Genomic DNA, 12,422 nt, shown 5'->3' on the forward strand with positions numbered 1-12,422 from the left:
AATTGAGTGGCGGTGTCAATTGTGTAATTAGTGGTTTTAATGAGCTCTGGCAAACAGGGACGGCCCGGTTCACAGCTCCTCGGTGCAACGGTGTTTGGTGGTGGGGGGGTGGGGGTGGGGGTGGGGTGAGGGGGGCACTCACTGCTGTCATGCGAATTGGTGGGGCTTGAAATGTTACACCTCGCTTTGCAGCTGGGCTGCATCTGCAACGCTGTTGCCTCCGCCGTAAAAAGCGGCATGCGTGCTGCTGCAAGTGTCCTGCACGCTTTAGCCAAAACAACACGTTCATGTCTTCATAGTGAACGAGTGAATGAGACGCCCCGAAACAAGGTCAGGACTACGGTGAGACGCTCACTCGGCCTCCAGAAGCCTCGTGTTCACGGCGGCCTTGTGGAGGAACGTGGTGATGAGTTGGGAAATCACCAGTAAGTGCAGATGTGGGAAACTCTGCAGGGTACTTTGGGGGGGGTGAGGAGGGCTGGGAGGGAGCTGAGCTGACTCCAGCCTGCCTTCTGGCTGGGCCAATGGGCCATGGTAATTAGATCTGGCCAATGTGGGCCCTGGGCTTTGGCCTGGGGGCATATAAGGGGGGCCCAGGGGCAACAGACCCCTCATATCACTCAGAGGTCTCCTCTCTCTCACCCAGCTCCTCCATCGGTTCTATCCCCTCGCAAGCCATGGACGTCTTCTCTCCATCCCAGGTCTACTACGACCGGGCGTGCGCCTCGTCTCCGGACAGCCTGGAGTTCGGCCTCGGCATGGAGCTCGCCGGCTCCGACGAGGACGAGCACGTCCGGGTCCCCGGGGCCCCTCACCAGCCGGGCCACTGCCTCCAGTGGGCCTGCAAGGCCTGCAAGCGCAAGTCCAGCTTCGTGGACCGCCGGCGGGCCGCCACCATGCGCGAGCGCCGGCGACTGAAGAAGGTCAACCACGCGTTCGAGGCCCTGCGGCGCTGCACCTCAGCCAACCCCAGCCAGCGGCTGCCCAAGGTGGAGATCCTGCGCAACGCCATCCAGTACATCGAGAGCCTGCAGGATCTGCTGCGCGAGCAGGTGGAGAACTTCTACGGTCTGCCCGGCGAGAGCAGCTCGGAGCCGGGGAGCCCGCTGTCCAGCTGCTCCGACGGCATGGTAAGATCCTCATCCTCCGCGGTCCCGGGAGGTCTTTTTTAATTTTCAACTAATTCATCATCAGGTTCAAATTTGTACCAGTGCAACGCTGCCAGTTCTCATTACCTCGCTGAGCATTTCATTTAAAATCGGACTCCGGCTTCCAATTTAAGAAGCCTATTAATCAAATAGCTTGTTTTGCCCCAAGACCTCAATTACCATGCCTCCCCATGCATGTCATACTTGCCTATAATCCCCAAATACAAACATCCTCTGTGCTTGTACACGGACCTCCATCCCGGCTTTGCAATGCAGCTCAGATTCAATCTTTTTTTTTTTTCTTTCTTTTCCTGGAGGTGACAGTGTATCAGATAATACAAAAGAATGGACTAATGGCTTTCCCACCACCGGACACTTTATAGCCCCTAATAAACCAAACTAAATCCACCTCACTGAAGTCTGGCAGGGAGAGAAAAAAAAATGGGCGCTTTTCTGCATTCCATCCTGACGGCATGTTCTGCACCGCTGCCAGGATTTTCTGCAGATTTACTGGGAGAAAGTGTCATCTTGCACAAACTGGTGTTGCTTCCACTGATACAATCGATTCGCCACACTGGAGAGTTGGTGTAGACCGAGGAGGGGCGGGGCGGGGCGGCGAGGGGAGGGGCGGGGTTGGGGTGGGGGCGAGCGTGGCATGGCTCTTCACTTCGATTCTTCAAGGTGGATGTGAAATTCAAAAAAATATAAAATTAACTTTGGAATCCAGGATTTATTTGGCTCGTCTAGAATATCATGGCAGTTTCTTTTTTCTTTTTTTTTTTTTTTCCCTCATGTACTTTCAACTTCAAATCAAAATACATTCAAACACACTTGATTTTTTTTCTCACCCCAATTCAAGGGTAACATTTCTCATTTCCTTCCAGGCTGACAGCAACAGTCCCGTGTGGCAACAGCTGAATGCAAACTACAGCAGCGGTTATTCATATGCAAAGAACGGTGAGACCTTTTGACAGAAACAGCAGTCTGATATGAAACCAGCGCATGTTATTGTTCGCTCGGTGCTTTAAAATCCAATAAGCGAACGTGCTGGATGCTGGTAAACTTATGTTCTGGGAGGTACTTTGTGATGGAATTTAATTACAGAGAACAGATTAGCATACTGTGCAAGAACTGGTCTCATGTGTGTTTTTTTTTTCGCCTGGACATTTTTAGAGAGTTTGAGTGATAAACACGGCGGCGCCTCCAGCCTGCAGTGCCTGTCCAGCATCGTGGACCGCCTGTCCTCGGTGGAGGCCGGCTGCGGGCCGGCCGGCCTCAGGGACATGGCCACCTTCTCCCCGGCCAGCTCCGAGTCGCAGCCCTGCACGCCGGAGAGCCCCGGATCCCGGCCCGTCTACCACGTCCTGTGAAGGGAACCCCCCCCCCCCCCACCCCCCCATCCCCTCACTTTGATGTGGATATACTGCCCCGCCGCCGGGCCTTCAAACACCAGCTGCTTCTGCAACAAGGAAAAGAGAAGAACTGGGCTTTTTGATGAGACTCTGCTACTGTACATGACTGTAAATAAGTAACGTAATTTACATTTATTCTATGCATTAGGGATGCACCGATATCACTGAATTAAAGTAGAAGTACTAACCTTGAGCACTGCGCTATGTGTACAGTAGACCAACTCGCTGGTAATGAGTCTCACTTTAACCATGTGTAGCATGTAGCATGTAGCATGAAGCATGTAGCGCGGCTCGCCACTACGTGCTGAGCAGTAAAACTAAACAGAGACATCAAGCTAATTCTGCTGGTGTGTTACGAACTATCATTCACCTCCTCTTGATGTTTTGTCAGAACATGATTTACCGTCTTCCGTTTGTCATTCTCATTAATATTAAAGTATTTCCAAACCGCAGACATCGCTCGGCCTCTGCATGCTGATGGGTGACACCAAATACTACTTGCCAGGTTGTATCGTACAAGTACTCTGTGTAGTATCAGAACCGATACTGGTCTCGGTATCGGTGCATCCCGACGATACGTGCTACAATATCACCAATGACACATATTTAAGTATGACAATTAATGTAATGTTGCATTATTCCCCTGTGAAATTGTATTTAAGTAGTGTTGTAACTTGTTGTGACCATTAAATTTTGTCATTTTGTAGAAAAACAAAACAAGAATTTTGTGGTCGTATGTTGAGATATCCCAAATATGAGTGAAAATAATGAGGGAAAATCAATACTGGCATCGCTAGAAGTGAAGATATCAACAACAACAAGCATCATGAGGAGAATAAAAACGACACGCACACAAAGTTAAGCAACACAGAGTGACTCATTATCTCTCTTTGCTTTCATCCTGAGACATAATTTTGTGGGTTTGCAACTTTTCAGGGCTGATGGGTGAACTGGTGGAGTCGTGCGAGCAGCCACAACAAAAGAGAGGTGATGAAAATAAAAGGGTGACTTATTCATGATGGTCCCGGAGCGTCTCGGCTGTCTGCCGCTAACAAGGTGGTGGTGGTGGTGGTGTTAGGGGGGTGGGGGCTGGGCGGGTAACATCAGGAGCTGGTGGAGGTCAGCTGATGCTATTTATCATTAAAAACTCTCTTGGAAGTTTCTTTTTCTGCAGCACGATCTGGTGAACCAAAACACTGAAAATACACTGTGTGTGTGTGTGCGTGTGCGTGTGTGTGTGTGTGTGTGTGTGTGTGTGTGTGTGTGTGTGTGTGAGTGTGTGAGTGTGTGTGTGTGTGTGTGTGTTTTTCTCTCCCACCAAATGTGAGTCATCATTAACACCCTTCATTATAGCGAGAACAAATGGCCTCTAATTGCACTCATTGTGTGACCAAGGGAGAGGAGGAGGAGGAGGAGGAGGAGAGGAGGAGAAACAAGAGGAGAAGAAGGAGAAAAAAACAGAAGGAAGAAGAGGAGAAAATAAGCTAACTATTATTTCATCAGTAAAAATCTTATAATCATTTACAATCTAAAACTGTAAATACTGTTACTTCATTAAATTGTATCCCAAGAAATACTCAAGTTAAATCGCAAAGAATTTAATGAGCAACCACTTCAAGTATTAAGTTACTTTGTAATCACGCCATCAGTCAGAGGCGTCAGATTACCAGAGCAGGTTTCCCACAGTTCAAATATTGTGAAAATACTCACTAACAAGCATTTTTCTCTTTAGTTTTTTTTGTCCAACAGACATTTTTAATCTCCAATGAATTTGTTTTGATTGAACAAACTTAAAGTTAAGTTACTGGTCGTGAACGGCACTCAGTCGCTCAGAGTACTCAATTACTTTTTAAAGGTTGTAAATAGTATCTCATGTCAAGTAACTCAGTACTCGCAGTGTTTAATTACTTTTAACCATGAGACTCTGTTTCATTTGTTTTTACTTTCCTGTATAAAGTACAGGTTTAAAGTAATCAAGAGAAGAGTAAAAGTTGTGGATATAGAAAAGTATGATTAATTTATTTAAAGTAGTTCAAATTGTGTCACAATTTCAGATCTCAAAAGCTACAGAATAGAATATAGAGTTCAAATAAAATCTGAATAATTAAAGACTGAATCATGTAGAAACTCTTAAATAAACATAAAATCTGCTCTTTGACGTAACTTTAACATAAAAAATAAATAAATAAAATCAGTGGAATATGTGAGTCTGAATTGCATTGAAAGAGTCCAATATTGCATTAAAATTTTGATATTATCAGATTAAATACATTAAATACACGATGGCGTGTAGTGGAGGAATATTTGTTAATATTTGCATTGGAGAAAATATATAAAACTGCATTAAAATTGTAAGATAATATGAGTCTACGTAGTAAAATAAAGAAGCCTTGTGCATTAAATGTGTAATTTGGCAAGCTTAAATAATTTTTTTTTGATAAATTGATACTCCATATAAAGGTGTAAAATTGCAATAAAGAATATAAAACTCTCTTCCATGTGAAGTTGCACACATATTGAATGTGCAGCAGCTTGCACATGATCGTTTCTTCTCTAATGATGCATTTTATTATGTGAACCCATTCAAATTGATCGTGTGCAATTACACATCATGAGCAAAGCTGTTTAACGGGAGGAACGCTATCTTTTATTGCTATTTCTTATTATTAGCTGACTGCTTAGAAGCACAAACTGCTGAAATTGCTTTGAATGTAGTCTGTGATTTTTTTTGCAGTGCAGCTAAAATGCCTGAAAATGGATCATTTCAATTTCAAACCAAGTAATATATTGTTTGTTTTATTAATTATTATTCATAATCTTTAAATTCCAACTTGTTTTCCTAAATTTAACTGTGATAACGACTTAAAGTGAAAACTGTAGTACTAAGCTTGGCCACAAGGGGCTACTGTTTCTTCTGTTAATTTCCTCAGTCATTTTGAAGTGTTTTGTCCTAATTAATCCGTACTAAGAAGGAAGGTTTGTGCCTCTATAGTCTCTAAATGATGATATTGTGCGTGTTGAGGAGGCAGCAGTTCATAGGTTTCCTCATCTTTTCCATAATGAGTGTTTAGCCGGAGTCTGTGGAGAGTTCACTCTGCCCTCCGGCCAAATCTGTAGAAGCTGCTGTGTGAGGAACAATCTGCACAATGCGGCGACGACGGAGCCTGCACCGAGTTTCAAGAGAGCCTGGAAGTTATTTTCCTATTAAGTTTAGTGTGATGAGCTACGAGTGCATGGTGCCAATGTTCACATTTAATTTAATTTAAACAAAACAATAAAAAAACTTGGTGAAGAAAGTAAGTGCGATCTCACAAAATGCTTTTGAAAATTAATTTTGCTTTGCCTCTAAAACAAGATGACTTTGTTGAAGGTTTTGGCCAAAACCTTGATGCCTCTTTTGGCCTGCGGGCCTCGTGTTTCACACACCTGCTGTAATATCCAAGATGCACAGGAAATTCATGTTTGATTAATTCCGTGTTTTATTTTGGTTCCTTTTTCTTTCCAGATGCACCTAAATTCTCAAATCTTGAAGTTTAAATGTGTGGTGTATTTAGAATATTTTTTACGTGTTTTAGCGAAAGGAGCATTTGAGATGAGAGACAGCAAACAACAAGGTTGACAACAAAACAAGATATATGTGGCGCAAATCACACAATATTACAAAACAACACCAAAACTTGAAAAAACAGAAAGGCTGAATTGTGAGATAATTTCTCACATGATCTTTCTTTCTTTCTCACACATTTGATCCATTTTCACCTTTAAATCTGCTGTAATGTCTGGTGAAATACTGTAGTAGTAAGAGTTTATTTGTGTGTGTAGCAGCATTCTCTCATCATACAGTGACATCTGGTGGTCCAAGATGGTATTTATTGATATAGTTTGAAATAGAAAATGCAGTTTTAATTTGGTTTCAGTTTTGAAGCAGATAAAAAATGACCATATATGCTTACTTAAGGTTTTTAGCAACACATACAGGGGATTTCAATATGAAAAATCTATTTATTCTCTTGAATTAAATTGCAAGAATGAACTTCAGAGATTTTTTTTTCTTCAAAAATTCAGATTATAAAAGTTAAATAAACTGTAGAAAAATAAATTCATTTATCTGGAAAAGTGTAATTGTGGTGCTGAGATCACATCGAATTTCATACAATAAATTCAACAAGGCCGTCACTGTACACAAGCACATAGATTTTATTTATACAAATATAGTATGTATAACAATTGCATATCAACAGTTTTGTTGTCTTTTTTTCGTCTTTATGATAAATACAGGACCATCAGCTTCAAAAATGCAAGTCAATTAAGAAAGAGTACCTGTGACTTTGAGATACAAAAAGGATCTTTTGTATTGAGATGTTCTGTTTTGAATGAATGAAGTGGTGAACATGTGTAAATCACATCATATAAAACCCAAATTTTGAAGGTACAGTAAATAATGTCATCATGTAAAACCTGTCAAATGAAGCCATTAACAGAAAACAAATCAATTGATGTTCATGAACAATGAATAGTAAACACAACAAAAAAAAAAATCCAAAATGTTAGATTGAAGACAAACTGACAACTACAGTGACTCACTACTGCCCCCTATCGCACAAAAGTGGCTTACGCTTTAAGTACTGCACCTTTAAGGTCACTGAACACAAAGCCCGAGACGTTGAGTCGACCTTGGTGCTAACAGGGATTTTTTTTATTGAGTAATGCAGTAAAAGTTTAATTTTTTCTGGTTTTTAATTTGTGCAATTACACATAGCTGAACGGTAAAAGATGAAATTATCTGCAACATTTTTGAAAAAAAAGTCAAAAATTGAGAATGAACTTCAGGAAGGGAAGTCTTTTTTTTTTTAATGGTTTCTACTGACATTTTAATGGTAAAAGCTTTAATAGTTGAGCAAGGAAGGAAAATAAAAAGAACGTAACCTACAGAAAATAAGTGAAAATCAACAAAAGTCACAAAACGACAGCAAAGCGATCTTTAATAGAAGGACGATAGGAGCAGCTAGCACCAAAGCTGAAGTCAAACATCTGGAGGCTACGAACACCGTAACTCCGGAGACCAGAAACCAAGGAAAGTAAACTTTGCGCCATCCTCTCCAGTCTTACCACTCCTCACAATGATTGTCAAAACCAGCGCTGCCAGGTCTACGGGAACTATCAGGTTTGTACGAGAATTTCAGCTGCTGTCAATCGATCAGGATTTTTCTGAGCGTATGGTCATCGTCGGCCTGAAGATTGAAAACATTGTGTTTCCAGTCGATGGAGCTCGTTTGTTGAGCGACGATTCGCTGAATGTTGTCGCCTGCAGGGTGCTATTAGATGTTAGCTGTTTTTCTGGAAACCCACTGCTCTTAACCCTACATGGAAGCACATTTACTACAAAGCCTGCAACATTACATCCTATATATCACGCTTTATGTTCCTGTGCATTTTGTGGGTGAACTCATAATGCCACCATGATGATGTCGTGTGCAAAGCGAGGGATATAAATGAGGATTTTGTGCCAACAATCTCCTGGAAACCGCATCGTATTAAAGGCCCATTCATACGACAACATTTCAAGGTTATTTTGTTTGTTTGAAATAAAACTACGACAGTGGCTGTGTTGGCCTCCTGGACTTTATAGTCATTTTGATTGTTTGTTATTTCTTGTTTGCTTTAAATTTCCAATGATAATGATAAAGATGCAGATTATATAAGTGTAATATTCTTTCGGCTCCGTTTCATTTGGGAATTTGAAGAACGCTGTTCTGAATTGGACACTTTTCTCCTGAATTGTCATGGAGTTGTTTTGTTTTTGTCTTTTTTAGTATTTCTTTTTCTTTTTTAACTATGAATGAAATGAACAAAACTAAAATAAAAAAAAAGAAAAGTGAAATGGAAAATTTTATTTGCTTTTTGTGTGTCTGTTAAGACAACAATAGTGCTCAGGGTCACTAAAAACAGCTTTTTGAACAAGGAGATGGACAAATAATGTTTCATTAGTCGTGTCATGACCCCCAGTCCATATTGTCCTGGACTTGCTAGTTTTAATAGTTGAACTTGGTCGTCTGTCCACTGGAATGTCCGTGTCCCATTATTTATGTTTGTAGCGTATTGTTCTCTGCTGCATGTATGTGTGGTTTTATTACAAAAACAAATGCCATATCAACTACTGAGTTTCCCAGTGTTGCTGCCGTTGCATTGGACATTGTTTTCCGAACGTTGCTGTGTGAATGAGAAACCTTTCTGAAACCAAAATGGAAAAATTGTGCATTTTCACTTGAAAGGTTGTGTAAACGGGGCGTCATAACAGCATTCACTTGATGGGTCGATTGGATGGAGCGCTGGGCACAAAATGACGCTATGGAATTGGATTTCTTGAGGAAGCTACTGAACGAATCGAAGCATCACTGCAAAAAATCCGAACGTGGAGAAAAAACAAAAAAGTGATATGAGAGCTACTAATGAAGACATATCTGTGGGAGCAACACGAGCAGCGTAAGAGAGAATATCAGACGTCATTACCGACATCGGATTTTCTTTAATTATGAAAGTAAACATTCTAACGTGATAGAGTCGGTTATCATCCGTCCAGTCGACCCGTCTGTAGTGGGTCTGTACTGGTATTGAGACGTCTTCAATGAAGTCGTGCAGGAATTAACCTGGAAAGACGATCTCGCAACTGATTCCTAAGTATTTTGGTGATGACGGAAACACAATAATTTCCTGGAACATACAATAATTTTTACGATAATTCTTTATTTCCCACCTGGCAACGCCGGTAAAAACCGAAAAACGCCCCCAAAATACCCCACAACCACACAAACTAGCATTCAGCTCTTTTACAAAGGGATAGACTCTAAATAATAATCTGCTCGTCTCTGAATGAAAACATAACAATAAAACTTTATGTTAAATCTCTGATAAAATGCCTGTGTGAAAAATAAACATAATTCTAGCATATATATATTTTTTTCTTTTATTATAAATCTTATGCTGATGACATTCTGTAAATCTGTCGGGAACAGGACGAGGTTTCAACATTTCATAGGGATTTCTCTGTGACGTATATCTTGATTAATTTCAGATGGGGGGGGTAGCGCATGAATTCTCCATTAATCGCGGTTATTGCACGTTATTGTTCATGCCGCCTGTAAATCTTTAATCTCTTGAAAGTGGCACAGGGGACCCATTTGTGGGCCCAGAAGCTGCCTGACTGCATAACGACCCCGGGTTTCGATTTACATCAATTTACACGTTAAAACTGTGAAACTGCATGTGTGTGGTCAAAAAAACAAACTGAAGACTGTGTGTTATTGCTAACCCTACAAGGTACAAAATCTGTTCTTGCTACAATATAGAAGGTAAAAAAGAGTTCACGTTTCTCCAAAAACGGGACGAGTCGGACACGCACAAAGAAAAAGAAAAAAAGGGAAATGAAACGGTCATTCATACGGAGACACAAGCACCAGTTGAGGAGTCAACAGAAACACCACTGTACGGAGGCTCACGATGGCCAAACGGAGGAGGTTTCACTGCGCGATGGGTGTTAGCGATTCGAGTGCAAACAGAACGTAAGAGGGGAAATCCAGAGAAAGAACTAAGAAAGGAGTGTGCCTCAGCCTTCCTCACACTTTGTTTTGTCAAAGCACCAAATTTCAGGACGGACGTTCTCTTTGATTCTGCTCAGTAAGCGGTGGTACACTGGAAGGTTGCAAAGAAAGAGACAGAGAGAGTAAAAGAGTCTTCGACGTGTTGGCTATTTTTTTCTTTTTCCTCCGTCGTGACGGAAAAATTCCTTTGGGATCCGCAGGATCAACAGATGGTCTTTTCAGGTCCGACTTTTTCACTCCTCTTCACTTCCTGTTCTTTTGGAACAACCTGCAGGGGATATGAAACAGAAGGAGAAACAAGCTGAGAGCGATGCCTTTGTGACTGCTGGTCATGGTTTTCAGGCAGAAATGTTTGTTTTAGGTGACCATCCAAAAATTATGGTGATTTTGCTTCTTAAGAGTAATTTATTTCCTTTTCTCATTTCTCCTCTCCGCTTTAGCATTTGAATGCACCAGGATGAGTCGGAGAATTACGAACCAATCAGATGCTGCCTTTCAAAATATATAGACCACACGATATCAATTGACCAATCACGTTGCTCGTTACCGGTAATACAAAACCAGAAGTCAGTTGTGCATTGTGTACAAGAGCCCCATAATTTGCTATATTTCGGCGAAAAAAGATGAATTTAGGCAAAATTAGACGGTGACATATAGTGATGGCCATTATACACATATTTACAGCTTTGAGCAACATGTCCGCTATTTTTTCAGCCGTCTTTTCCGAAAATTGACCGTCCAAATGACGGCTGAACGGCTTGCAAAAAGTACAAAAATACAAAATAAACATTTGATGCTAATTCTGTACTGATTGGTCATTTTATTAACTGGTTCTAAATTTAATTAGTCACTTATGAAGGAAAACGGCTTGAGCAAAACTAAAGTATTTCAAGATGATTTTCAATACGTGTGAGAAGAAGTGTCTATTTTTAATAAATATAGTTGAATGAAAATATAGTCAATTCTTTTCCCAGTGAGGAATTGGGAGATCATTGTCGTGGTTATAATAGTACTCGTGAGAGCAAACTACAAAGTTCTGTGGTACAACTGACGGGTACGGCTGCAGCCAGAGAGAGAGGTGAATACCAGCCGGAGCGGTGGCTTATGTTGTGGTGTCTTCTGCTCAGTTGGCAGCGAATCTCTGGGCTCAGTGGAGCCACATTTATAAAAACCCGATCCCTCCTCGGCTCCTCCGTCTGCGGCTCCACCGCTACACTCTGCGACAAGCTAACAAATACCTTCCCGAGCCGCCGCGCCAAGTCCGAGACAAGAGATCCGCTCGGGGGAGGATTTAGCATGAAGCGGGCAGTGCCGCTGAGACGTTGGACACATGCCCGCCCTCTCAATCCGTCACGCTCAAATCGTTTGAGAGGTCTGTGCAGAAACAAGCATATGATTTTGCTCCCCGGTCCGATTAGCTTCTGCAAAGCAGCTACCTTTCACTTCGTTCATGTTTTCTTTAGTTAAACTTGCAGAGTGCAGAGATTTGTCCTGAATTGGGAGCGTCAAGCTTCCACACATGGATCGTCCGTCCAGCTTTAACTCACAGGCGTTACCTGCTTCATCACCTGCAGAGACTGAGACGCACACGCAACCGCTCGGAGCGTGAATTATCCACAACGCTCACAACAGAAACCGCTGGCAGAAGGCATTAAGAGGCGGCCGCTTGCGTTCGCACTCAGTTTACAAAATACTCCACAGAGAAGTGAAACCGTCTGCTTGCATGCTCCGGAAACAAACCGCCGCAAAGTTTTCATTGCCAACACGATGTCAAAGTCACTGAAGTTCTCGACCAGTGGAAAAAATATCAGTTGATAACGCGGAGAAAAGGAGCCAGTGAATGAGAGATGTTTTTATCTGAGGAGTTAAGCTTTCTTAAGATGAATAAGATCACAGGCGAGTCGGCCTGCAGGATTTTCTCTCAGTTTCACCTTGAAAGAAGAACATCTGAGAGGACGAAGCCTCGGGCTCCTACTGAAAATTATAAAAGGAGGCAGCGTCTGCAGATATTTGCATTCCTCATCTATTTTTCATTTGTTTTATCAGGAAAACATCGAATCTATAACAGCCTATTTATCTATAGATATTCGAAATGCATTCATTTTGATTCAGTAACTTTAAAGTCATCCAGTGAGCTGTTAGCATTACCTTAGCGGCTCCAAATATTATTAATATAATATTAACCTATATTTTGTGAAATAATCAGTGAATCATTTGGCCCTTTGATAAAGATTGTAATATTTCTGTGACCCTGATCAAAGCAT

General features: G+C 41.7%; 2 protein-coding genes across 3 annotated transcripts in view; one reads left to right on the forward strand and one right to left on the reverse strand.

Moving 5' to 3' along the window:
* Positions 1 to 551: 551 nt before the first annotated feature.
* On the forward strand, positions 552 to 2,709 carry myf5 (myogenic factor 5; the record flags this gene model as incomplete). The annotated part of the gene is given in 5 exon segments (XM_080518454.1): positions 552 to 593; positions 595 to 661; positions 664 to 1,130; positions 2,033 to 2,105; positions 2,322 to 2,709. Coding segments are annotated over 5 exon segments (846 nt in total). The 3' UTR covers positions 2,519 to 2,709.
* A 4,053-nt stretch (positions 2,710 to 6,762) lies between these two features.
* Positions 6,763 to 12,422, reverse strand: part of lin7a (lin-7 homolog A (C. elegans)) — a 46,929-nt gene continuing 41,269 nt past the window's right edge. For both annotated transcript variants that reach the window (XM_080517969.1, XM_080517970.1), the window contains exon 6: positions 6,763 to 10,426. In XM_080517969.1, the coding sequence (XP_080374095.1) occupies positions 10,402 to 10,426 (25 nt within the window). In that variant the 3' untranslated portion in view covers positions 6,763 to 10,401. The remainder of the gene's footprint in view (positions 10,427 to 12,422) is intronic.

This window comes from Blennius ocellaris (genome assembly GCF_963422515.1).
Source record: "Blennius ocellaris genome assembly, chromosome: 22".
NCBI classification, from domain to species: domain Eukaryota; kingdom Metazoa; phylum Chordata; class Actinopteri; order Blenniiformes; family Blenniidae; genus Blennius; species Blennius ocellaris.